Raw genomic sequence first — 24,601 nt, forward strand, 5'->3', positions numbered from 1 at the left:
GGGCTGGAGAAGAAGAGGAGCGGCTGAGAGAGCTGGGGGTGTTTATCCTGGAGAAGAGGAGGCTGAGGGGAGACCTCATTGCTCTCTGCAACTCCCTGAGAGGAGGTTGTGGAGAGGAGGGAGCTGGGCTCTTCTCCCAAGGGACAGGGGACAGGACGAGAGGGAATGGCCTCAAGCTCCACCAGGGGAGGGTCAGGATGGACAGCAGGAAAAAATATTTCATGGAAAGGGTCACTGGTCCCTGTCCGAGGCTGCCCAGGGAGGGGGTGTGCTCTCCACCCCAGTGGTGTTTAAAAGCCAGGTAGATGAGGTGCTCAGAGGTGGTTTGGTAATGAACAGGAACGGTTTGATCTCAAAGGTCTTTTCCAACCAAGCGATTCTGTGACCCTATGAGATCCCTGTCCTCCCTGTGCTGAGGACTCCAGGACTGGAATCGGGGCTCCAGGTGGGTCTCCCCAGAGCGGAGCAGAGGGGCAGGGTCCCCTCCCTGGCCCTGCTGGCCTCGCTACTAGGGGTGCAGCCCAGGACACGGCTCGTGAGGGGATTCGCATCCCCAGCACCCCGAGCCCTTCTCCCCAGCGCTGACCACAATCCATCCTCCACCCCCATTGAAAGAGCGGACTACGACTCCCAGCGTGCCTCGCGGCGGAAGTTCCGCCGCGAGGCACGCTGGGAGTCGTAGTCCGCGGTTTCAGTGGGTGGAGGATGACCAGCAGCTTCCGGTGTTGCTTTGCCCCTGGACTACAACTCCCATCTACCTCGCGGCGGGAGGACTACAGTTTGCGCCGTCCTCTTGACGCAGGACTACAGCTCCCATCGTGCCTTGCAGCCGCGACTTCCTCTCCCGTCGTGCCCCGCGCGGGAAACATGGCGGCGCTGTGGGCGCGGGTACCGGGGCGGGCGGGCGCGGCGCGATGGTGCCGGACGCTGAGCGGGGCCGCCGAGCTCCCTCCTCCTCCCCCTCCTCCTCCTCCCCCTCCTCCTCCTCCTCCTTCTTCTTCTTCCCCCTCCGCCGGGTCCCGGGCGCTGGCGGCGGCGCTGGGCGCGGGGGCGGCGGCGCTGCTGCTGCTGCGGGCGCGGGGCGAGGCCCGCGGGGCCCTGAGCGCCGCCGCCCCCGCGCCCCCCGCGCCGCCGCCCCCCGCCTCGCCCCGCGCCGCCTTCAACTTCATCGCCGACGTCGTGGAGAAAACCGCGCCCGCCCTCGTCTACGTGGAGATTGTGGGCAGGTGCCGGCCCGGCCCCCCCCGAGGGGGGCCCCCGCACCCCCAGGGGGGCCCCCCGCATCCTCCACCCGCCTTCCCGCACCCCCAGGAGACCCCTGCGTCCTCCACCCTCCTTCCCGCACCCCCAGGAGGGACCCCCACATCCTCCATCTGCCTTCCCGCACCCCCAGGAGGGACCCTCGCATCCTCCACCTGCCTTCCCGCACCCCCAGGGGGGCCAACCGCATCCTCCACCCGCCTTCCCGCACCCCCAGGAGGGACCCTCGCATCCTCCACCTGCGTCCCCTGGGAGGGGCCCCGTATTCTCCACTCGCCTCCCTGCAGCCCCCGGGAGGGACCCCTGCGCCCCCAGAAGGGATCCCACATCCCTCTGTCTCCCTGCACCCCTCACAGAGAGAGCCCCACATCCTCCACCTGCCGTCCCGCAGGGACCCCACCAACACAGGAGCCAGGAGAGCTTTGACAAGGGCAGAGCACCCCAAAAGGAGTTTCCTTGCCCCACCGGGCACAGCTCCCAGCCCTCGGCAGGGAAACAGCTCCCACTGCCCATGGGGAATGGGTGCAGTCACCCCCACTCTCTCCAGGGGCTCTGCCTGGGTGCCACGGCAGGTTTGCAGGTCGTGCTGGCAGGGCGAGGGGGCAAGGGTAGGTGGGTCTTATCTTTTTGGAGTGCCCGGCTCTGTGTGCGTGTGTGTTTGCCTGCAGGAAAGCTGGGGAGGGGCTCTTCGTCAGGAGGCATAGGGACAGGACAAGGGGAAACTGTTTTAAGCATAAAGAGGGAGATTTAGGTGAGATATCAGGAAAAAATGTTTTCCTGTGAGGGTGGGGAGGCCCTGGCCCAGGTTGTCCGGAGCAGGGGTAGGTGCCCCCTCCCTGGAGGGGTTCAAGGCCAGGTTGGATGGGGCTTGGAGCCCCTGATCCAGTGGGAGGTGTCCCTGCCCATGGCTGGGGGTGGAACTGGATGGGCTTTGAGGTCCCTTCCCATGTAAACCATTCCATGATTTGACGACTCCTGATTCTTCCTGCTTGTTCCCCTGTCGTGTGCGTGTTTGTGTGGGCTCTGGAGCTAGGAGCGTTCCATGTGGAGGTGAAGGAGTCTCCCTCATTGCTCCATTGCTATCCCACGCTTCCTTCCCAGCCCACCCAGGGTTCCTGGCCTCTCTGCCCTTCCTAGCTTCTCCATCGCCCCTCCCTGACCTGTTCTCACCTTGCAGGCATCCCTTTTCTGGACGGGAAGTGCCCATCTCTAATGGCTCGGGCTTTGTGGTGTCTCCGGATGGTCTCATCGTGACCAATGCTCACGTGGTGGCGAATCGCCGGCGCGTGCGGGTGAAGCTGGCGAGCGGCGAGCAGTACGATGCCGCAGTGCAGGACGTGGACCAGGTGGCTGACATCGCCACCATCAAGATCAAGCCAAAGGTGCGGATGGGGGTTATGGAAGCTGCTCCCTTTCATAGAATCATAGAATTACTAGGTTGGAAAAGACCCACCGGATCATCGAGTCTAACCATTTCTAACAAATACTAAACCATGTCCCTCAGCGCCTCATCCACCCGGCCCTTAAACCCCCCCAGGGAAGGGGACTCAACCCCTCCCTGGGCAGCCTCGGACAGGGACCAATCACCCTTTCCGGGAAAGATTTCCTCCTGATGTCCAGCCTGACCCTCCCCTGGTGGAGCTTGAGGCCATTCCCTCTCGTCCTGTCCCCTGTCCCTTGGGAGAAGAGCCCAGCTCCCTCCTCTCCACAACCTCCTCTCAGGGAGTTGTAGAGAGCAATGAGGTCTCCCCTCAGCCTCCTCTTCTCCAGGATAAACCCCCCAGCTCTCCCAGCCGCTCCTCTTCTTCTCCAGCCCCTCACCAGCTTCGTTGCTCTTCTCTGGACTCGCTCCAGAGTCTCAACATCCTTCTTGTGGGGAGGGGCCCAGAACTGAACACAGGATTCGAGGAGCTCGGTTCCTTCCTGCTCACCCTCACCCCTCTCTCGCAGCACCCGCTGCCCACGCTGCCGCTCGGGCGCTCGGCTGAGGTGCGGCAGGGGGAGTTCGTGGTGGCCATGGGCAGCCCCTTCGCCCTGCAGAACACCATCACCTCCGGCATCGTCAGCTCTGCGCAGCGCGGCAGCCGGGAGCTCGGCCTCACCACCTCCGACATGGAATACATCCAGACTGATGCTGCGATTGACGTAAGGGGAGCTCACAGCACGTTGGAGACGCATTCCAGCTGCGCTTCCTGGGGAGGGAGGAACTGGGAAAGGGCCGGGGGAGCTGCGAGGTCAGAGGAGACTGGAAACGGAGCTCTTGGAGACCAAGGGGTTCCAGCTGGTGATGTGGAATGCATTTCCCAGCCACTCTGTTCCCTGAGCTCTACCTCGCTGCTGCACGTCCTGCGGTGCCACGGTGCCGCCTTCATTCCTGTTTATTGCTCTCTCCTCTGCTGCAGTTTGGGAACTCCGGGGGCCCCCTCGTCAACTTGGTGAGTTCTCCTGCTTCCAGCCTTGCCAGCTCGGGGGGAAACATACCACGTGCCCCTCGGCAGGAGCACTTGTGGGTGCTGCTGCCAGAACCTTGTGGAGGAGGCAAGATCGGCTCCACATGGCTGTGCTTGGGAGCCTGAGCTGATGGGATCTGGCACGGAGCCGATCCCTGCCCTGGCGAGATGCCGGTGGGGCAGAGGGGTGGCTCAGTGGGCTGAAGCCTGTGGGATTGATCCCTGCATGTCCTCAGCGTGCCAGACTGCGAAAGCAGCAGGCTGGGAAGAGATGGGCATGCAGGCAGGATGCTGGGCTTGTGCAGTGGCTCCCTGCCCTCTGCAGGCTGGATAGCACAGCTTCCCTTTCTCCCACAGGATGGTGAAGTCATTGGGGTGAACACGATGAAGGTAACGTCAGGAATCTCCTTCGCCATCCCCTCAGACCGGCTGCGGAAGTTCCTGCAGAAGGAGGAGCAGCGCAAAAGTGAGTCGAGTGCCTCCGCGCTCTGGTGCTGCAGAAGGAGGGCAGGAAGCAGGATGGAAGGGGAAGCTCTGGCACACTGGGCTCTGGGTTGTCATTTGGAGAGAATAGAAAGCAGAGCAGGAGGGCAAGTCTTTGGGGTAAGAAAGCCCCTCTGCTAAGGGAAAGCTGTGCTGCTTCCATGCTTCTGGTGCCAGGCTGCGGAGACAGTGCTGGCGGCCTCTCTTGCAAACACAGACTCCTGAGGCATCCCTAAGCTCATGTTCAGCCCCATGGGAGATGAGGGTCATTTGATTTTCTCCATTGCTGCTTTTCCTTGGATCTCAACACATGGGAAAACTACTGGAGTGTTTGGAGTTGAACAAGGGAAGGGATAGCCTGGAAACTGGAGCTTCTTATCTTTATGGGTGCTATAGGCGACGCAGGGTTATGCTTTGTCGCAGAGGACAGGCGGTTGAGTTCACAGAATCATGGAATGGTTTGGGTGGGAAGTGGCCTTGAAGCCCATGCAGTTCCACACCCCTGCCTTGAGCAGGGACACCTCCCACTGGATCAGGGGCTCCAAGCCCCATCTAACCTGGCCTTGAACCCCTCCAGGGATGGGGCAGCCACCACTGCTCTGGACCAGGGTCTCCCCACCCTTACGGGGAAGAATGTCTTCCTCATATCTCATCTCAGTCTCCCTTCTTTTAGCTCAAAACTGTTTCCCTCGTCCCTGCACTCCCTGATCCAGAGCCCCTCCCCAGCTTTCCTGGAGTCCCTTTCCCTACTGGAAGCTGCTCTGAGGTCTCTCTGGAGCCTTCTCTTCTCCAGGCTGAACAACCCCAACTCTCTCAGCCTGTCCTCATACGGGAGGTGCTCCAGCCCTCAGGTCATCTCTGTGGCCTCCTCTGGACTTGCTCCAAACAGCTCCACGTCCTTCCCTTGTTGAGGGTTCCAGACCAGGATGGCAAAGTGTGCAATGCCTGTAGAGCTCCCAGTGGTGAATGGGGCTCAGATAAAGCTGTTGGAGGGGAATTAGGATGACTCCTCACACATGGCACCTGCTTGAAGGCGTGAGGGCTTCGTGACTTGGCAGCTCAGCCTGGCACATGTCTCTCCAGCCTCCTCATTTGTCCTATTTTCCCTCGACAGGCTCTTGGTTTGGGAATGCAGAGACGAAGCGGCGATACATAGGGGTGATGATGCTGACACTAACGCCAAGGTTTGTGTTCTGAGATCAGGGACCGCGTGATAGGATCTCCCCCCGTGCCATTGTGGGGTTAGCGTTGTCCACACAGCTCGAGCGTTCCCTCTCAGATCTCTTTGTGCTCCAGTCGTGTCCAGACTCCAGGCTGTGTCATAGGTAAATTAGGAGCCTCTGAGTTTCCACACTTGCAGAGACATCTGCAAGCAGATAAAATGTCCCAGAGCCTCCCCCAAGTGTCAAACCAGCCTGCAATCATGGAATTGTAGGATGTTTTAGGTTGGAGGAGACCTCAAAGCCTATCCAGGTCCAACCCCCTTCCCACTGGACCAGGGTGCTCCAAGCCCCATCCAGCTTGGCCTGTAACACCTCCCTCAGAGGGCTGGGCGCTGCAGGAGCCATTCCCTGTGGGCAGTGGGAGCTGTTTCCCCACTGAGGGTTGGGAGCTGTGCCCTGTGCAGAAAGGAAACTCCTTTTGGGATGCTCTGCCCTTGCCAATGCTCTTCTGGCTCCCGCATTGGTCAGGTTTGCAGGCTGCCTGCGCTGCCGGACACCACGAGGAGTCTCAGGCGTTCCAGGGAAGCAAACGGTGGAGCAGATGCTCTGCACTTCCCGAGGTTTAGAGTAGTGGGATGCAGGGAACGCTCGGCCTTTCCAGCCTGCCCAGTTCATGCCCAGATGCCCAGCAGATGGTGCTGGCAGTCGGCAAAGCCTTTGGGATGTGGGAACCCAGCCTCCTCCTGCTTGGCTGGACCAGGTCTGTCAGGGAAGAGGCGTGAAATGCTTGGGACGTGGCTCCTAGGAAGTGGGTCCAGCTCCGGCACAGCCAACAGGGAGTCGGAAACCACCTGACTCCAGGCCTTGTTTGTGCTGGTTACTGGGAAGGTCTCCTGGCAAGGGATTGTTCGCCCTGGAATTGGGTGATTGCAAGGGACAGAACACAGGGAGAAGGAAAGGCTCCATGTTGGATCCAAGCGCCTTGGAGTCCCAGTCCCACTGCACATGTCTGGCATGTGGGAGCTTCCCAAGGTGCTGGATCTTTGCTCACCCTGGATTTGTGTGATGGTGCTCGTTGCAAGGGACAGAAGCGTTTTCTGGGCAGAGAGAAGCTCCATGTTGGGTCCAGGCTCCCTGGGATCCTGGTCCCGCTGGCAGATGGGAGCTTCCCAAGATGCTGGGGTTTCCCTCTGCCACCTGGAGGGGCCAGAGCAGTGCCGGGAGCTTTGTGCTCAGCTGTGGGGCAGCTCACAGGGCTGTGCCTGGGCCACAGAAATCCAGGGAAGGGCTAGTGCTCTGGCCCAGCCCTCGGCAGCGCCTTCCAGTGCAGAGGAAGCAGGGACTGAACACCAGCCTTCGTGATTCCATGAAATCAGTGGTTCTGTCCATAGTGCCCAGCGGCAGGGCCAAAGGCTATGGGGGAAACTGAAACCTATGAGATTCTGTGTGGATATGAGAAGGGATTCCTTCACCATTAGGAGGTGGATGAGGGCTTGGCACAAGCTGCCTGGAGAGGTTAGAGTCTCTGGGCTGGGTGATAATCAGAATCTGACTGGACACGGGCCTGGTACCCTGTTCTGACAGCCTGGTGGAGCAGTGGCTGGGCGGGATGGTCCAGAATATCCCTTGAGTGGAGATTCTGTCCGACCTCAAGCCTGCAGTGATCCTGGAGATCAGGAAGGGACAGCAAAGGTCTGTGAGGATGCACACTAGTGTCCAGCAGGGACTGGTGCAGAGGAGAGAGCCATGACCAGCTGAACAGGAGCAGGGAGCTGGGCAGAGCGACAGCGGGAATTCTTGGGCTGCAGGGGATCAGGACTGATGGTCAGGGATTGAGGGAAGAAGAATGTGTGGTTCTTCCACCCTGGTGAGATCTAACTGGAGCGCTGTGTCCAGTTCTGGGCACTTTCAGGAGGGCGAGGAATGGTTGCAGAGGGTCTGAAAGGAGCAGAACTGAAGTGAGGGCTGGGAAACCTCATCCACAGGAAGGGTTAGAGCAGCTGGGAATTACGATCTGTAGACTCTGGAGGAGAGGAGCGGGTGTGTTTCTGCATGGCACAAGTTGACATTAAGGGGACATGGCTTTGTTGTATTCATCCTGCCTGGTGGAGGCAGAGAGGGGAGACAGCAGCAGGGGAGCGGGAGGACCGAGACCCAGAGGAGCTGCTCGGGCAGGGGATGCACGCTCTGATCCAGCTGCAGCTGCTCTGGAGGTTCCCAGCTCTCCCAGGCACAGCCAGGACTTCCATCCTCTGGATTTGGCCAGGAGAGTGGTGGTGGTTGTGCTTGGCAGTGTGCCGGGATGCGGGAGGAGAGGATCTGTGCTGGGGTCTCTGAGGCCACGCAGCCGCAGTGGGGTAGGAGCCTCGCCCTGCCTCCCAGCTCCGATCTTCACCCCACAGCATCCTGGCAGAGCTGAAGCTGCGCGACCCCAGCTTCCCGGACGTCTCGTATGGAGTGCTGATCCACAGGGTGATCATCGGCTCCCCGGCACATCAGTGAGTGCTGCCTGGGATTAACCACGTGGGATGGGGTGTGGTTAACTAGGTGGGATTGTGTTAACCAGTGGGGTGAGATGTGGTTAACTATGCTGGATGGGGTGTTGTGAACTAACCGTGTGGGGTAGGATTAACCATGCAGGATAGGATGTTGTGAACTAGGTGGGATGGGGTGTCGTTAACTAACTGTGTAGGATGGGATGCAGTGAATCAGGCGGGATGGGATGTTAACTAACAGTGCAGAACAGGATTAACCGCGTGAGATGGAGTGTCATGAACCCCTGGGTTGGGCTGTTGTTGGGCTGTTAACCACACATGGGATGGGATATTGTTAAGTAGGTGGGGTGGGATGTCATGAGCTCAAAGCGTTTTGCTCCAGAGTCTCAGGGCTTGGTGTTTGCTTGACCGTGGCAGCCATGTGGCTATTGGAGCACCTGCTGCCGCGTCTCGAGCCTGCCGCAGTGCCTGGCTCCCCTTCCCTGTGCCTGGCTCCCTTTTTCTCTCCTTCCCTCTGGGAACCAGAAGCCAAGTGCCTGCTTCGCCCGCTGTGCACCTCTTGTCTCTCTGTCCCCACAGGGCTGGGATGAAGGCAGGGGACGTGGTGCTGGAGATCAATGGGCAGCCCTCGCGGCGTGCCGAGGACGTGTACGAGGCGGTGCGGACGCAGCCGAGCCTGGCGCTGCTGGTGCGGCGCGGGTACGACACGCTGCTGGTGAGCGTCGTCCCAGAGGCTGCTGAGTAGCGGTGCTGGCCAGGTGCCGAAGGACTGAACCGTGTCCGTGTGCCAGACACGAGAGACTGGGAACTTCCAGAGGACGGGAAGGGGCCAGCAGAGGGGCTGGCATGCTCCATGGTGTAGCCATGCCCCAATAAAGCACTTTTCCAGGGATCCCTCTGTGCCGCATGGCCTCCGGCAGGCTGGGCTGTGTGGGACCCTGTCCCTCCTGAGAGCCCTCACCAGTGCTTTCAGCTGGGAAAGAGCCACCAGACGTGTCCTCAGGGACCTTCTCGGGGCTGGATAGAGTTGTCCTACTACCTGCACCAGCTGGGATCTGACTCCTTTGTGTGCACCATGTGAGCCATGGTTCCTGAGCTGCCTCCTGCTAGTGAGAGCGGCCGTGGGGCTGTGCTGGTGCTGGCTTTGCTGGGGCAGCTCTCCACAGAGCAGCCTTCTGGGAAAGCAGAGTCGGAGCCAGAATCTGAGGTGGTTGGGACAGTTTCTGCCTCCTTCTTGGTGCTGCCTGTCCCTCCCCAATCCCAAGGGCTGTCCAGGCCGGAGCTCAGCTCTCCCACACACACAGCCTGGCCCTTGGGGACACTCAGGGGCCTCCCTGTGCTCCAGATTTTGTCTGAGAGCCTGGCTGGCCCTTCCGGGAACACGCAGCTCCGGCTGTTCCTCACCTTCCTGGAAGAGCCGCTGCTCCGCTCCAGCCCTGCCAGAGGCTGTGGGAAGCTGTGTCAGTTGCTGCTCCAGGAGGAATGTGTGTGTCGGGCCAGGCCATGCCCATGACGGAGCTCCCTCTCGCTGCCTGTTATTTTTAGGAGATGAAAGAAGCTCAGTTCCATGGGGATCTGCAGCACAGGGCTGCTCCGATCCCTGCTCCCTGCCCACGCTCCGGAGAACAGGGCTCCTTTCAGGCAGCCCTGGCCTCGCTGGAGGAATTTGCTCCCCCGGCAAAGCCCCAGACAGCGGCTCGCAGGGGAAATAGCTGAGACGCCGGCAGCGTTGCTCGCATAGCTGCTCCGGCAGCGCTGACCGCAGCGCGTTCTGATGCCTGGAGCCAGGGCTGGACACAGACCAGGGAGCAGCTCTCTGGCCCCAGCGACATGGCAGTGCCTGAGGATGCTGCTGTGGGATGGGAGCCGAGGGTCTGGCTGAGCTCTGAGCGCTGCGGTAGTGGGGGTTCCTCCCTTTGCCCTCCTGTCATGTTCTTGGCCTCGGCTCTCTCCATGCCAAGCGAGGCAGCCCAGCTCTCCTTCGGGATTGTGATCCTTATGGAACACAGCCCTGTGGTGGGATTTCACCGACATTTGTGCTGCATCTGGCATGGGGGAACCAGTGCTTCTCTGCATCCCTGTGGAACCACCTGATCCCGGCTCTTCCCTCTGGTGCCGTGGGGCTGCCTTGCCTGGGCTCCCGCTGTTCTCTTCCTTGCACCCACATGGGCTTCTCCCAGTGAATTCTCCGGCACTGCTGGCTGGGGTGGGGCAGGGAGAGATTCCTTGCTCCATGTGGGAATTGGAGGTGGGTGCAGGAGCTGGGAGCAGCTCCAGTGCTCCGTGATGGAGCCGGGACAGTTCTGTGCTCTGGGCTGGAGCAGGAGCCAAGCTTCCCAGCCCCAGACTCCTCATCCCATCCCAGCAAAGAGCTGGGAGCCACTGGGAAAAGAGAACGAACAACTTTATATAGAGACAATAAAATTACAGCTAAGTTTGGGGTGTGGGAGCCACCCCATCCTGCAGGACAAGGTGCTCTGGAGTCTCTGCCAGGATGTGAATCCCCATGTGGGCTGTGGGTCCTTGGTCAGGACCCAGAGTGGGGAGAGAAGTCTGGACAGGGAGCGTGGGGAGCAGCTGGGATGGCAGGGACTGGGATGCAGGACTGCTGGGCTGTACCCGTGTGCTGCAGTGCAGGGAACACGGGCGCGGAGCCCCCCCGGCAGTGGTTGGGGTGGTGGCCCCGGGCCAGAGGAACGGGATCAGTGCCTCCAGCGCCAGCTCCCAAGGTGGGAAAGGGCGGCCGGCGATGACGAGTCCTGGGCAAACCTGGATGGGCACAGCAGCGATGCCAGACGTGAGGCCTCTGCGCCAGCACCCACCAGCGCGGGGCAAGGGAGGAAGACACCATCTCCCCTAGGAGATCTGGTTGTTGAGCTGCCCTGGGTACTGCTCAAACCGCTTGTTGGCCTCCTCGCTCAGCGCGTCACCTGCGTTGGCAGCGAGAAAAGCCGTCAGATCCAGCACCGCCAGCACCCCTGCCCCATAGATCCCATCCCATCCCACTGCCAGCTACACGATGCCCTCCTCCTGGGGCAGCCCTGCTGGGACTCTCCTGCCCCACAGACCCCAGCCCCACGGCTCCTGCAGCCCCACAGTGCCCTTTTCCTGGGAAAGTCCTCCTGGGACCCCCTGGCCCTGGTGTCCCCTTGCCCTGCGCCCTTTCCCGAGCCATTACCGATGTGGCAGCTGTGCACCCAGATGCGGTGCCCGTCGTACTTGCAGTTGCACTTCATGGCGTTGTTGGTGAAGTCGCTCTCCGCCACCTCAAAGTTGGGGTTGATCACGACCTGGGGGGCACTGGCAGTGAGGGTTGCAGCCCCTGCCCCACACCCAGCTGCACCGCAGCCCCACACCACAACAGCCTGGCCTTCCCAGGGGCTGAGGAGGGGGCGCAGGGGCAGAGGAGGGGTGTGCAGGGGATCTGGGGGGACTCAGCATCAGCACCTGCAGGATGTAGTTGCCAGGTTTGACGTCGGTGATGTCGATCCACTGGCAGTCGATGTCGTGCCGGTACAGGTCCCAGCACCCCACGGTGATGCCCTGCTCCCCAAAGTTGGCACACTCGTACCGCTTGGCCACGTCTGCGGGCAGGAAGGGCGCGTGGATCGTCCCTGTTGCAGCCCCATGGGGATGGGGTCAGGGACACAGGCAGGGCCGGAGCAGCAGGCCACCCACCTTCCTCGCACTCGGTGTCCTCCAGGCAGAAGCTGGCCTTGTGCCCCTCAGCCACCTTGGTGCCGTTGGGCGTCAGGATGTCGTAGTGGGTGAAGATGTCCATGCTGTGGTAGTGCCTGCATGGGGGGACACAGCGCGGCTGCACCTCTGCCTGGGAGCTGGGACTTGGCGGTGACTGAGAGACCCACGGAGCAGACGTCACCCTCATCCAGAGTCACTCTCATCCAGCATCACCCTTACCCAGTGTCGCCTTCATCTGGTGTCACCTTTGCCCAGTGACACCCTTGCCCAACATCGCTTTCATCTGGCATCACCTTCACCTACTGTCACCCTTGCCTGAGTCATAGAATCACCAGGTTGGAAAAGACCCACCGGATCATGGAGTCCAACCATTCCCATCAATCACTAAACCACGTCCCTGAGCACCTCGTCCACCCGGCCCTTAAACCCCTCCAGGGAAGGGGACTCAACCCCCTCCCTGGGCAGCCTCGGACAGGGACCAATCACCCTTTCCATGAAATTTTTTTCCTAATGTCCAGCCTGACCCTCCCCTGGTGGAGCTTGAGGCCATTCCCTCTCATCCTGTCTCCTGTCACCCTGGTGTCACCCTCACCCAGCACCACCCTCCCCTGGCATCACCTTCGCATGGTGTTGCCGTCACCTGTCGTCACCCTCTCCTGGTGTCCCCCTTCCCCCCTGTGCCACCCCACCTGCACCGCACACGCACCGGTGACACTCGTGCCAGACCCAGGAGTGCCGCCCGGCCTTGGGTCGGAAGTCGGCGCGGCCGTTGTTGTGGATCTGGGAGGAGAAGCGGAGCAGGCGGCGGTGCCCATAGGGCCAGTTGGCCAGGCGCGCCGAGCTGGCGAGGCAGTTCTCCTCGGCGGCGCAGTACAGCATGTGCAGCGGCCGGTCCTCGATGTACGCCGTCTCCTGCACCAGCGGGGCGTGCAGCAGCAGGTCGGAGGCGGCTGGGGAGCGGGCAGCTGCTCAGAGACAGCCGGGCACCCCGCTCCGCTCGGCTGTGGGTGATGGGATGGGGCGAGCGCCCAGCGCAGGCAGGGCTGAGCCATGCGGGGACGTGGGCTCTCCTCGTCAGGGGGGCACAGGCTGAGTGCAGCTCCCACACCTGCAACCCCTGAACCTGCAGCCCCTGCTGCCCGCAGCCCCATCGCACTCAGGCCCCACTGCCCACAGCCCCATTGCTGCAGCTCCACCACCCACAGACCCCACAAACCCCACTGCCCGCATCATCATTGCTGGCACCTCATTTTGCTGCAGCCCCTGGCCCCACAGCATCATTGCTTGCAGATCTCGCAAGACCCCACCAACTGCAGCCCTCAAACCCCACAGACCCCACCACCATAGCCCCCCGTGCCCGCAGCTCCACCACCTACAGACCCCACCACCTGCAGACCCCGCTGCCCCCAGACCCCACAACCCTGATTCCATCGCCACAGCTCCACCGCCCCTCACTCTCAGAGCAGATGACGCCGGCGGCGAAGCGTGTGCCGGTGTTGCGGCAGTTGAGGCTGGCGCCGTGGTGCTGGCAGTGGCTCAGGGACATCTCGTGGCCGGCGCACTTCACCCCGCTCAGAACCATCTCCGTCACGTTGCTGGCATCCCAGTACCATGTCTCCTGGGGAGGGGGCGAGGCAGGCTGGGCGGCTGGGACGGCAGCCATGGGTGCCCCACGGCACACACCCAGCACCCCAAGGCGCAGCCTGTGTGTGCCGGCTCCCACACAGAATCATAGAATCACCAGGTTGGAAAGGACCCACCGGATCATCAAATCCAACCATTCCCATCAATCACTAACCCATGTCCCTCAGCACCTCGTCCACCCGGCCCTTAAACCCCTCCAGGGAAGGTGACTCAACCCCCTCCCTGGGCAGCCTCGGACAGGGACCAATCACCCTTTCCATTAAATATTTCATCCTGCTGTCCAACCTGACCCTCCCCTGGCGGAGCTTGAGGCTGTTCCCTCTCGTCCTGTCCCCTGTCCCTTGGGAGAAGAGCCAGCTCCCTCCTCTCCACAACCTCCTCTCAGGCAGTGCACATCCCCAGCTGCAGCACAGAGCGGCCACATCCCATTGCCCCCTCAGAGCCCTGCAGCTGCCAGGGACTCGCGGGTGCCTGAGCTCTCCGGTGCCACCGGGGCCCCTCACCGGCACCTACCGTCACCGCGTGCAGGGAGTAGCCCAGGCCGAGCTGGCGACAGGCCACCATTGCCTCCTTGGTGGTCCAGCCGTCGCTGCATACCGTGCCCCACTTACTGCCTCGCTTCACCTCCACGCGCCCCTCGAACGCCGTCCTGCCGCCGGCCAGGCGGATCTGCGGGGAAGCCCTGGGGCCGTGAGCCAGCGCCCCACGCCATCCCGCCTCGCCCCTGAGCCCGCGTCTCCATCCCAGCTCCCGTGCCCCTGTCCCCGTCGCTGCGGAGCGGTGCTGGTGGCGGTCACTGCGCTGGCACCTACTTGCAAGCCGTGGTTAGCGAATCCCAGCCCCAGCTGGCGACAGGCCACCATTGCCTCCAGCGTGCCCCAGCCTTCGCCGCACACCAAGCCCCAGCGGCGCTGGTCCCCGTCGCCAGCGCCCACCGCCACCTCCACCCGCCCCTCGAAGCGGCTCCGGCCCCCGCTCAGCCGAATCTGCGGAGAAAGGCAGTGCCAGCATCACCATCACCATCATCGCCAGTGATGCTGAGGCCGCGCAGCGGAGACCCCCGGCCCCAAACCCTGGTGCAGCCGGAGCTGTGCGGCCGCTCCCAGCCGGATCTTGGGCCAGGGACTTTGGGAGCAAGGGGTGGGCACAGCTGGGAGCCAAGCTGAGCCAGGCACAGCGCTGGCCAGCAGGGACATTGCCAAAAACAGTGGGTTTGGGGGCAGGAATTGGCTTGTGAGTTTGGGAATCATCAAGCCATCCTGGCTTGGGTCAGCCGTGGCGTGGCCAGCAAGAGCAGGGAAGGGATTGTCCCCCTGGACTCAGAATCGTGGAACCACAGAAGCGTTTGGTTGGAGAAGACCTTTGAGATCATCAAGCCCAACTCTCCCTGTCTACTACCAAACCGTCTCTAAGCACCTCATCTACCCAGCCTTTAAACCCCCCCAGGGGTGGTGACTCCATCGCTGCCCTGGGCGGCTTCTGCCAGTGTCTGAGAAGCCTTCCTGTGAAGGAATATTTTCTGATGTCCAATCTAACCCACCCCTAGCACAACCTGAGGTCATTTCCTCTGATCCCATCCTTTGTTTCTCGGGAGGAGAGCCCAGCACCCACCTCACCACAACCTTCTTTCAGGGAGCTGTAGCCAGCAATGAGGTCTCCCCTCCATGATTCCTCTTCTCCAGGCTAAACAACCCCAGCCCCCTCAGCTGCTCCTCATAAGCCTTCCAGCCCCCTCAGCTGCTCCTCATAAGCCTTCCAGCCCCTCCAGCTTCCACCTGGGGAGGCCACACCTCAAGTACTGGGCTCAGGTATGGGCCCCTCACTCCAAGAAAGCCCTGGAGGGGCTGGAGCACGTCCAGAGAAGGGAACAGAGCTGGGAAGGGTCTGGAGACCAAGGGGTTTTGGAGCGGCTGAGGGACCTGGGGCTGTTGGAGAAGAGAAGGCTGAGGGAAGACCTCACACCTCTACACAGCTCCCAGAAATGAGGTTGGAGCCAGGCAGGGGTCAGGCTCTGCTCCCAAGGAACAAGGGATGGGATGGGATGGGATGGGATAAATGGCCTCAAGTTGTGCTAGAGAAGGTTAGAGTGGATGTTTGGATTAATTCTTTCCCTGACGGAGGGAAGGGAAGCCCTGGGGAAGCCCCCAGCCCTGGAGGGGTTCAAACCCCATGTAGCTGCGGCACCTGGGGACAGGGTTTGGTCCCTCAGAGAGCTGGGCTGGTCTTGGACTGGATGAGCTGAGAGGTCTTTTCCAACCTCCACGATTCCACGAATTGTCTCAGCAAAGCAGGTGACGTGGCTTATTTTGAAATGTCAGTCCCATTTCAGAAATGGCAGGCGTGGGAGGGTTAGAAATGGTTAAAAAGCCCAAAGTGGATGAAATGACCAGTGAGGGCAGACAGGGACACACAGGTCATTTCACTGTCAGGGGAAAAACCTCGCCTGGTGGGGTCACAGTGAGTTTTTTCCTGGTGCTTCTGCTGGGCAGCTGACACGGGATCAGCTGCCCCACAGCACCCCACATCACACCCAGGGGCACCCCCTGGCACCCAGAGCATCCCAGCTCCTCACAGGGGCAGCTTTGGGCTCCCGAGCTCCCTCGGGCAGCCCCAGCTCATGTGGGAAATGTGTGGGGTGCAGAGGAGGAGGGACGGGGCCACCCCGCAGCGCACCCCACGAGCTCCCCGCCCCAGAGCCCCACCAGGCACTGTGGCCCCGCGGGTGCCGGCAGCCTCGCACGGTGCGCACCAGGTTCTCGTAGCCCATGTAGGGGATGTTGCAGCGCACGGCCGCGTCCTCCGAGTGCTTGCAGTCTTCCTGCGTGATGTTCTTGAAGGGGCAGCTCCAGAGGGAGTTCTCGGTGCCCAGGCACTGCACCTCGTTCATGTGCACGGGCCCCGTCCCTGCCAAGGACACTAGGGCTCAGGGACAAGGTGGCACAGGGACAGCCAGGGACATCCCATCCCAAGGGTTGCCCTTGCTCCTCGAGGGAGCCCAGCGCTCTCCTGGCCTCCGTGGCAGCACCATCTGCTCGGGATGCTCAGGGCAAGCCCTGCCCCACGTGGAACCATGGGACGAGCCAAGCCATGGATCCTCCCAGCCCAGCAGAGACTTGTACCCAGATAAACACATTCTCTGCAGGCACAGGGGAGCAACGCCTGGCCCAGCAGCCTCACCTTGGCCCATGCGTGCCCCGGTGAGGGCCTCCTTGGCACTGCCGAAGCCCAGCTCGCGGCACACCACGCTGGCCGACAGCAGGTTCCAGCGGTCATCGCAGATGGTGCCCCACTCGCTCCTCTTGAGCACCTCGACGCGGCCCTCGCCCACCTTCGCGCCGCCCTTCAGCCGGATCCGTGGCTGCGGGGGAGAGGGGTCAGAGCTCGGTACGGCACAGGCGGTGTCGCACAGAGCCACCAGCATCACAGGATCAGAGCATCCTGGCATGTCCTGAGCTGGAAGGGACCCACAGGGACCAACGAGTCCAACTCCCGTCCCATAGGACATCCCAACATCCAGACCGTGTGTCTGAGGGCTTGTCCAAAGGATTCTGGAATGTTGTCAGGCTCGGCGCTGTGACTGCTTCCCTGGGAGCCGTTCCAAGGCTCCACCACCCTCTGGGGGAAGAACCTTCTCCTGACATCCACCCTAACCCTCTCCTGGCATCTTCCTCCCATTCCTGTGGGTCAGAGAGAAGAGCTCAGCACCTCCTCCTCCCCGTGTGAGGAAGCTGCAGCCTGCGATGAGGTCCCCCCTCAGTCTCCTCCAGGCTGAACAGACCCAGGGACTTCAGCTGCTCCTCACACTCTTCCCCTCCAAACCTTTCCCCAACTTCATGCCCTCCTCTGGATGCTCTCCAGCAGCTTTAGATCCTTTTTATCCCGTGGTGTCCAAAACTGCCTCGAATGCTCAAGGTGGAACTACTCCAGTGCGGAGCGGAGCCCTTGTCCGGTTGGTGATGCTGTGCTGGATGCAGCCCAGGACGTGGTTGCTCTCTGGGCTACCCCACTACTGGCTCGTGGTCAGCTTCCTATTGGCCAGAACCCCCAGATCCCTTCCCACAGGGCTGCTCTCCGTCCTCTCACCCCTCAGTCTGTCCATCTATCCAGGGCTGCCACACCCCAGGTGCAAAACCCAGCACCTGCCCTTGTTAAATTCCATGTCACTGGCAATTCCCTAGCTCTCCAAGTCACACAGATCCCTCTGCAGGGCCTGACTGCCCTCAAGCGCCAACAACCCCCACAGTTCCATGTCAGAGAATCACAGAATCACCAGGTTGGAAAGGACCCACCGGATCATGGAGTCCAACCATTCCCATCAATCACTAACCCATGTCCCTCAGCACCTCGTCTACCCGTCCCTTAAACCCCTCCAGGGAAGAGGACTCAACCCCCTCCCTGGGCAGCCTCGGACAGGGACCAATCACCCTTTCCAGGAAATATTTTTTCCTGCTGTCCAGCCTGACCCTCCCCTGGTGGAGCTTGAGGCCGTTCCCTCTCGTCCTGTCCCCTGTCCCTTGGGAGAAGAGCCCAGCTCCCTCCTCTCCACAACCTCCTCTCAGGCAGTTCCTCTGCAAACCTAATTATTAAACCCTCAAGTCCTGCCTCCATGGTCATTCATGAAGATATCAAAGAGTTCTGGCCAGTGGCACAGAGGGCACTGGCCACAGCTCCTGTGACGCACAGGGAACAGGGCATCATCCCCACCTCCAGCCCCATGAGTCGCCGTCCCAGGGACCCACACGCGCGCTCTCGAGTTCAGGGGACACAGAGCCCTGCAGAGGGGTGGCATCCAGCTCCAAGCCACCATAGGGCTCAGCCCCATCTGCGTGGGGCTCACCTGGCTCTGCTGCTGCTGGCGCTGCTTCTTCTTGTGGGCATTGCCGGCAGCAAAGAGGGGCCCGGGCACGCAGCTGACGACGGCGGGCATGCCGGCGGAGCAGGCGGCTGAGCTGTTGCCACGGTAGAACTCGAAGGCGCACATGGAGAGATGAACCTCCGTCCCCGCGCAGGACACGGAGTGCAGGCGGTAGTTGAGCTGCTGCCGCTCCGTGAAGAGCCTGTGAGGAGAGACGAGCTGTGAGACGCGACCGGCACAGCCGGCTGGCAGCGGAGGTGTCGACGGCCACCCTGCCTGTAGCTGCGCTTGCTGTCCCCTGTCACCGACCCTGGGGACCCAGCGCTGTGCCTGTATCGCCCACCCTCGCCCGCTGCCTGCACACAGCTCTGGCAGGGCTGCGTGGCGCTCCTGGCACTCCGGCTCTCAGCTGGAGCCATTTACCTCTTCTTGGACCCTACGTCCTCCCTGCGCTTTTGTTTAGGCTGAGATATGGAAGCCAGCCTGGAAAACAGAAAACAACCGTCAAGGAGCCCGAGGCCTCAGGCTGTCCCCTCTGCCGGCTGCAGGGACACCGGGAGCGCCGTCTGCCCGGCCCCCACTGCCGTTCCCCAAACTGGGCACGCCGGCTGCCCACGAAGATTCACGTGCATCCCCTTCGCATCAGGCGCGGGTGCAGCAGCATCATCTGCTGCCATCAACGCGGCGCAGCCGATGATGCCGTTTCCTGCCCTCATCCCGCCAGGAAACCGGCGCCAGACGCAGCAACATCCGCGTTGCCTTGTCATTCAGCAGAAGATCAAACACCAGCAGCGACAATTTGATCTCTTGAGTAGAAGCGAGGTGTGCCCATGTCCTTGCCCAGACACTGGCAACGCCACCGCGCTGCTCTCCGAGGGGAAGCAGGATGCGCAGCAAGCACGGAGCCGGCAGCAGGTGCTCCCAGCATCACGGGGCACGGTGGGACGAGCTGCCGGCTCAGAGGGACCCACTGCCAGCAAGGGGAGCTCCCTGGTGCAGGCTGAGCACTCCCAACACACTCAACTATCAGACACGGCATGACCAGCAGGGCCAGGGAGGTTCTTCTCCCTCCGTACTCGGCCCTGGGGAGACCGCTCCTCGAATCCTGGGGTCAGTTCTGGGCCCCTCCCCACAAGAAGGATGTTGAGGCTCTGGAGCGAGTCCAGAGAAGAGCAACAAAGCTGGTGAAAGGGCTGGAGAACAGGCCTTATGAGGAGCGGCTGAGAGAGCTGGGGGTGTTTAGCCTGGAGAAGAGGAGGCTGAGGGGAGACCTCATTGCTCTCTGCAACTCCCTGAGAGGAGGTTGTGGAGAGGAGGGAGCTGGGCTCTTCTCCCAAGGGACAGGGGACAGGACGAGAGGGAATGGCCTCAAGCTCCACCAGGGGAGGGTCAGGCTGGACATCAAGAAAAAATTTTTCACGGAAAGGGTGATTGGTCCCTGTCCGAGGCTGCCCAGGGAGGGGGTTGAGTCCCCTTCCCTGGAGGGGTTTAAGGTACGGGTGGACGAGGTGCTGAGGGACATGGGTTAGTGATTGATGGGAATGGTTGGACTCGATGATCCGGTGGGTCTCTTCCAACCTGGTGATTCTATGATTCTATGATAACTACTTTGCTTCGCTCATGGAGGAAGATGCTGACCCTGGGCACCACAATGTGTGAAGAGCAGGGTGACTAAAATCAGGTTAGGAACCAGACATCCCTCCAGGGGCGAGTCAAACCCTTGCCTGGCAGCCAACCCCACTGGTTCGTGTCAGCCCACGCAGCCCAGCGAGCACCAGGACACAGCACGGGGCTGCCAGGAGGACATCGGTGCCCATCGCACTCATGGAACCACATCTCAATCCTGCACTCAGCTCTGGGTGCCCAGTACAAGGACGGTATCAGCCAAGCAATGCGAGCCCTGAATACTGCACCGAGATGGTTGGGGCAGGAGGGGGTACAGGGCAGCTCCAACCTGGGGCTGAGGTGGTTTCAGAGTCTCCGGCAGCAGCCGGCGCACACCCTGCACTTTGGGTATGTCAGAAATCCGGATCCCAGCCCTGCCAGCCAGGGATGAGTGCAGAGCGCGGGGCACCTTTGGCACCAGGGAAGGTGATGGGACCATGAGGGTTTGCCCCAGGTCAGATTGTGCTCAGGGTCAGGCTGGATGGGGCTTGGAGCAACCTGATCCAGCGGGAGGTGTCCCTGCTCGAGGCACAGGGGTGGAACTGGATAGGCTTTGAGGTCCCTTCCAGCCCAAAACAATTCCAGTGTTCTGCGAGCAGGGCAAGGCCGTGTGCTGGGGCAGGGCATCGTCTCCACGCGGCAGTGGGCCCAGGCGAGGGGTGCCATGCTGTAACCCAAAGGGAATGGGCTCCGGCTCGCTGCTCCCACCCCCAGATTGCACAGCAGATTTCAGGGACGGAGGGAAAGGGCAGCCGGATCATCCCTTGGGGCCGGCAGCAAGAGCGAGTGGACCGAGTGTGCCAGAGACCCAGCAGACGCAGCACTCGGGACCAGACCTGCCACACTGTGCCGATCATGCCAGTGCCCGGCACCGCTAGCACTGCCGAGCACGTGCCTGCGCCAGCCCACCCTGCAGGGAATGGAGGGGCATGCAGCCTTCCCAGCCTCCCCACCGCTGCTTTCTGCAGAAAGCAGCCCATTTCCACCGCTCCCCATCCGCCAGGAGAGACAGCTCCGCTCCAAGGCGTCCTGGTCCCCACGGGGCAGCAGCGCAGCCCTGTCGGTGCCTCCCAGGGGATCCAGCCCACAGCGGATCCTGATCCCCCTACCAGGGATCCTACCTGATGCACGGGATGGGGCACAGCCAGGGAGAGAGCTTGTCTCTCGTGGGGGATGGGGACCCCAGCACGCACAGGCAGGTCCCGCAGGAGTGGGGTTTGTCCTGCCTGCCCAGCACAGCCCAGGCGCTTGGTCTGCTCTGCCCAGATCCTTTTGTGCCAGGATCCATCCCGACAGCAGAGCCCGTCGGGGCCGGAGAGCCCAGCTCTGCCTAGAGCTCAGCAGATGGGGCACCCCGTCCCCTTACCTCCTGCCTGGCCTGGGGCTCCGGCCCTTCATCCTGGCTGCGCGCTTCAACCGCCTGCAGGAGCGACACGGCGGCTGCCCCGTCAGCGCCGGGCACCGCGCTGGGCACTGCGCTGTGGGCAGAGGCCCCGTGCCCACGCTCCTGCACCCCTCGTTCGGGCCACGATGCTGCTGGAGCATCCCCGCCTGGCTCAGGCACAAACCCCCCTGTGGGACGGGGACCCCCACACCCGGCACCGGAGAGAAACGTGGAGGTGGCAGCATTGCCAGGGAGCAAGAGCTGCGCTCTTGGAGCAGCTGATTCATGGGGCGAGTGGCCACGCCGTGGCTCCCAGCCACACCACAGCTCCTCAGCTTGGTCAGCAAGTGCCCGTGTGGCCAGCTGGGGTTTGAGCTGGCAAGCAGCAGGCTGGGAGGGAGCTGGGGAGCCACAACACCCACCAGCACAGCCTTGGCCATCCCCCCAGCACAGCCCCACATCCCTGGCACCATCTGCAGCCCCATGCCCTAAGCTCTGCTCCCACCCCCCAGCCCTGCAGGCTCTGTGCCGCCCTCACTCACTTGTAGAAGTTCCTGTTGACCTTCTTCTCTGCAGGGAAGCCCAGCATGCCGCAGACCACACGGCTGTTCTGGCTGTTCCAGCCCTCGTCACAGATCTGTGCCCAGCCGTCCTTGTAGCGCACCTCCACGACACCCTCTGTCACCGGCAGCGGCCGCCGGGCCCCGGACACCACTGCCCGCAGCCGGACCTCCTCCACATGGCTCTGCTCAGTCTGCAGGGCACAGGGCAGCCAGGCTTGTACTGCATCCCACCGCCCTGCCAGCCCTTCCCAGGGGTGCCCCGAGGATGCAGGCACCCACAGGAGACGGGCACCCCAGGCCCTGGTGGGGAACAGGGATGGATGGGTCCCGCATCCCTGCAGGACACACCTGATGGCCCCTGGCAGCACAATCCTACCCTGTACAGCCAGTGTCCCGTGTCCCCCCAGCCCCTCTGGGTGCATCTCCTGAGAGCACAGCCAGCAGAGCCAGCTCTGTGGCTCCATCACCTCCGGATCCTGCAGCCAGAGGGAGGATGCCCGGACCACTCCATGCCCACCCACCCGGAGCAGGACGGGAGCAGCAGGTGCTGGGACATCGGGCGCAGCCCTCAGGACACGGTTCCAGCCCCCTTGCCTTGCAGCAGAGCTGCCATCCCATCCCCAGAGCTGAGCCCTGTCCCACACCTGAGCCACATCCCAAGCAGAGCCTGGTCCTCCACAGGGGTCCAGCCACAAGAGCTGGTCTGGGAAACAGAGAGCTTGGAAAAGACGGAGAGAGGGAGAGGCCACACGTGCCAGAGGAGTGTGGCATGGAAGAGTCTGAGACCGAGGGCCCCTGGGAGGCAGGAGAAGGAGGGAAAGAGGCTGTGGAGGTGAGAGGCAGAGCCCCTGGCCCTTAGGAGCTGCTGGGGGAAGCAGCAGCTCGGGATGCTCGCGGAGGCTGTGGCAGCTTCCATGCTCCCACGCTGAGCAGGAGAGGGATGTCCCCGCTGTGGGGTGGCCCACACAGTGCCAACTGCTTCCTCTGGCCCCAGACCTGGTCCAGGCTGGGAACTCAGGGGCTCGATAGGTCTGGGAAGCCAGGGCAGCTGGGGCAGCTCGGTCCCCTCCACGGGGAGATGGGGACAGATCGAACGCGAGGGCTGAGGGAGGCACCAGCAGGGACCCCCGTCCTGCACGTGGGAGCCTGCCAGCATGCAGTGGGGAAGCTGCCCCCCATCCAGCTGCTCCAGGAGGACTGAGCCCAGGCTGAGCTGCCCCACGGCATGAATCCCGGTTGCTGGCTCTGTGGGATCCTGGCCAGCAGCGGCTGCTCACCCTGGCCAGCAGCTTGCTCACCTCAATGACGTTGGAGTCTTTGAAGCCTGGGATGCGCTCATCCTTGCAGACAACACCCGCGTCTTCCTCGTGGCTGCAGTCACTGTTCCCCCAGCCCCGGTGTTTGCAGTCCGCGATGCTCTTCTCGCTGCCAGCACAATTCACGTTGTCCAGCCAGATCCGTCCTGCCAGACACCAGGGATGGGGTGAAGTGGACCAAGCCCTCACAGCACCCCAGGAACAGGGAAGGTGCTGGTGGAGCACAGCAGAGACCACGCAGGGGTGTGGCAGGAGTGTGGATGCTGGGCTGGGGCACAAAGCTGAGGCCGGTCAAATGCCGAGTTTAACGCCCTGAGCGGGAGCTCTGCCAGTTTCCATCTCCTCAAGAGGCTGCTCTGCCAGACACAACGTCCCCAGGTAACGCATGCCAGGGTCCGTGCAGCATCTCAGCAACAGCACAGCCGCTGCACCTCGGCACCGTACACGGGTACCATCCCGCACCCACAGCCCCCTGCAGCACCCAGGGCTGGAGTAGCCCCCCTGCACCCTGGGAACACACACAGCAGCTCATGCATGAACATGGAGATTTTCTAAGCTTGCTTTGCACAGAATGGTTTGGGTGGGAAGGGCACACCACCCCTGCCATGGGCAGGGACACCTCCCACTGTTGCTCCAAGCCCCATCCAACCTGGTCTTCAACACCTCCAGGGATGGGGCAGCTACCACTGCTTTGGGCAACCTGGGCCAGGGCCTTCCCATCCTCACAGGAAAACATTTCTCGCCAGGATCTCATCTCAATCTCCCCTCTCTGAGCTTAAAATCATTCCCCTCATCATACCTCTGTACTCCCCAATCAAGAGCCCCTCCCCAGCTTCCACGTACAGAACTGGGCACTCCACAAACACAAGACCCACCTGCCCTTGCCCCCTTGACCTGCCAGCAGAGCCTGCAAACCTGCTGTGGCACCCACCCTACCCGCCATGGGCCATGTGGGGGGTTGCCCGCAGCCCCTCTCTTACCGACGCCTTTGCCGTATTTGGCACTGTGAGCCCAGCCGGTGGCAGCCACGAAGCCGAGGTGCCGGCACAGCACCTGCGCGTTCGCCAGCGTGAAGTCGTCATCGCAGATGGTGCCCCACTCATCGTTGTAGAAGACCTCGACGCGTCCCTCGTTGTGCTTGCGCGGGTAGCCAGCCAGGCGGAACTTCAGCTGGGACGTGGGGGCGTGTGTGGGGCCGGGGGCAGTGGGCTCGGCGCTGCTCATCCACAGCCACACGCCGCTCAGCAGCACCAGCAGCTCCCGCCGCGCCCACGCGCCGCAGCTTCCCATGGCAGCTCGGTCTGCAAGGGCAGGAGGGCAGGGTACGCGGGATGGATGAATGATAGAATCACCAGGTTGGAAAGGACCCATCGGTTCATGGAGTCCAACCATTCCCATCAATCACTAACCCATGTCCCTCAGCACCTCGTCCACCCGGCCCTTAAACCCCTCCAGGGAAGGGGACTCAACCCCCTCCCTCGGCAGCCTCGGACAGGAACCAATCACCCTTTCCATGAAAAGTTTTTTCCTAATGTTCAGCCTGACCCTCCCCTGGTGGAGCTTGAGGCCATTCCCTCTCGTCCTGTCCCCTGTCCCTTGGGAGAAGAGCCCAGCTCCCTCCTCT

The 24,601-nt window shown here is 62.2% G+C and overlaps 2 protein-coding genes across 8 annotated transcripts; one reads left to right on the forward strand and one right to left on the reverse strand.

Annotated features, from left to right (window-relative positions):
• Window positions 1–851: 851 nt before the first annotated feature.
• Window positions 852–8,738, forward strand: HTRA2 (HtrA serine peptidase 2). The gene is made up of 8 exons (XM_069856691.1): window positions 852–1,226; window positions 2,438–2,642; window positions 3,211–3,405; window positions 3,663–3,695; window positions 4,068–4,176; window positions 5,308–5,377; window positions 7,759–7,854; window positions 8,431–8,738. The coding sequence occupies exons 1-8, from the start codon at window positions 868–870 to the stop codon at window positions 8,594–8,596; spliced, it is 1,233 nt and encodes a 410-aa protein (XP_069712792.1). The 5' UTR covers window positions 852–867; the 3' UTR covers window positions 8,597–8,738.
• Window positions 8,739–10,238: 1,500 nt separating this feature from the next.
• On the reverse strand, window positions 10,239–24,296 carry LOXL3 (lysyl oxidase like 3). Of its 7 annotated transcripts, XM_069856709.1 has the most exons (15): window positions 23,958–24,296; window positions 22,960–23,123; window positions 21,641–21,852; window positions 18,473–18,532; window positions 18,032–18,251; window positions 16,372–16,552; window positions 15,944–16,098; window positions 14,007–14,180; window positions 13,708–13,863; window positions 13,006–13,168; window positions 12,257–12,500; window positions 11,530–11,645; window positions 11,299–11,435; window positions 11,030–11,141; window positions 10,239–10,781 (listed from the first exon to the last, which is right to left on the reverse strand). In XM_069856709.1, the coding sequence occupies exons 1-15, from the start codon at window positions 24,265–24,267 to the stop codon at window positions 10,708–10,710; spliced, it is 2,478 nt and encodes an 825-aa protein (XP_069712810.1). In that variant the 5' UTR covers window positions 24,268–24,296; the 3' UTR covers window positions 10,239–10,707. The 7 variants fall into 7 exon arrangements, with proteins under 7 accessions (XP_069712810.1, XP_069712811.1, XP_069712813.1 ...); XM_069856710.1 differs by lacking the exon at window positions 18,473–18,532; XM_069856712.1 differs by lacking the exon at window positions 14,007–14,180.
• Between the last annotated feature and the right edge of the window lie 305 nt (window positions 24,297–24,601).

The sequence above is a fragment of the Phaenicophaeus curvirostris genome, chromosome 4 (genome assembly GCF_032191515.1).
Source record: "Phaenicophaeus curvirostris isolate KB17595 chromosome 4, BPBGC_Pcur_1.0, whole genome shotgun sequence".
NCBI lineage: Eukaryota > Metazoa > Chordata > Aves > Cuculiformes > Cuculidae > Phaenicophaeus > Phaenicophaeus curvirostris.

Coding starts and splice junctions, on each gene's coding strand:
- HTRA2 (XM_069856691.1), top strand. CDS start 868: ATGGCGGCGCTGTGGGCGCGGGTACCGGGGCGGGCGGGCGCGGCGCGA. Junction 2,643..3,210: donor CCATCAAGATCAAGCCAAAG/GTGCGGATGGGG, acceptor CCTCTCTCGCAG/CACCCGCTGCCCACGCTGCC. Junction 7,855..8,430: donor ATCGGCTCCCCGGCACATCA/GTGAGTGCTGCC, acceptor CTGTCCCCACAG/GGCTGGGATGAAGGCAGGGG.
- LOXL3 (XM_069856709.1), bottom strand. CDS start 24,267: ATGGGAAGCTGCGGCGCGTGGGCGCGGCGGGAGCTGCTGGTGCTGCTG. Junction 23,124..23,957: donor CAAATACGGCAAAGGCGTCG/GTAAGAGAGGGG, acceptor GGTGTCTGGCAG/GACGGATCTGGCTGGACAAC. Junction 16,099..16,371: donor CGGGGCACGCATGGGCCAAG/GTGAGGCTGCTG, acceptor TGTCCTTGGCAG/GGACGGGGCCCGTGCACATG.